At 63.6% G+C, this 239-nt stretch overlaps 1 protein-coding gene across 1 annotated transcript in view; it reads right to left on the reverse strand.

Moving 5' to 3' along the window:
• Positions 1–233, reverse strand: part of LOC104527467 (probable ATP-dependent RNA helicase DHX58) — a 1,744-nt gene extending 1,511 nt beyond the window's left edge. Inside the window, exon 1 of the mRNA XM_010171195.1 lies at positions 147–233. Within this exon, the coding sequence (XP_010169497.1) occupies positions 147–173 (27 nt within the window). The 5' untranslated portion in view covers positions 174–233. The remainder of the gene's footprint in view (positions 1–146) is intronic.
• Positions 234–239: the final 6 nt, after the last annotated feature.

A 239-nucleotide genomic window follows, 5' to 3' on the forward strand; every position in this document is an offset into this window, starting at 1 on the left:
GGGGGCTGGGCTCATCCCCAGGGAGCTGCCTGTGGCCATGGGGGATATGAGAGCCCCCGTGTCCCACCCTCATGGATTTGGGGTGTCCCCAAAGCTGCCCCCAGATGGGACCTGGCAGAGAGGCTGGAGGAAGCCCAGGAAGATACCTGCACCATGGCAATCTCGTTGGTCATCAGCCCGTAGCGGACCACGATGTTGCACTCAGGGATGTCCAGGCCCTCTTCGGCCACGCTGGTGGA

Source organism: Antrostomus carolinensis, unplaced genomic scaffold (assembly GCF_000700745.2).
Source record: "Antrostomus carolinensis isolate BGI_N321 unplaced genomic scaffold, ASM70074v2 scaffold34190, whole genome shotgun sequence".
Lineage (NCBI taxonomy): Eukaryota > Metazoa > Chordata > Aves > Caprimulgiformes > Caprimulgidae > Antrostomus > Antrostomus carolinensis.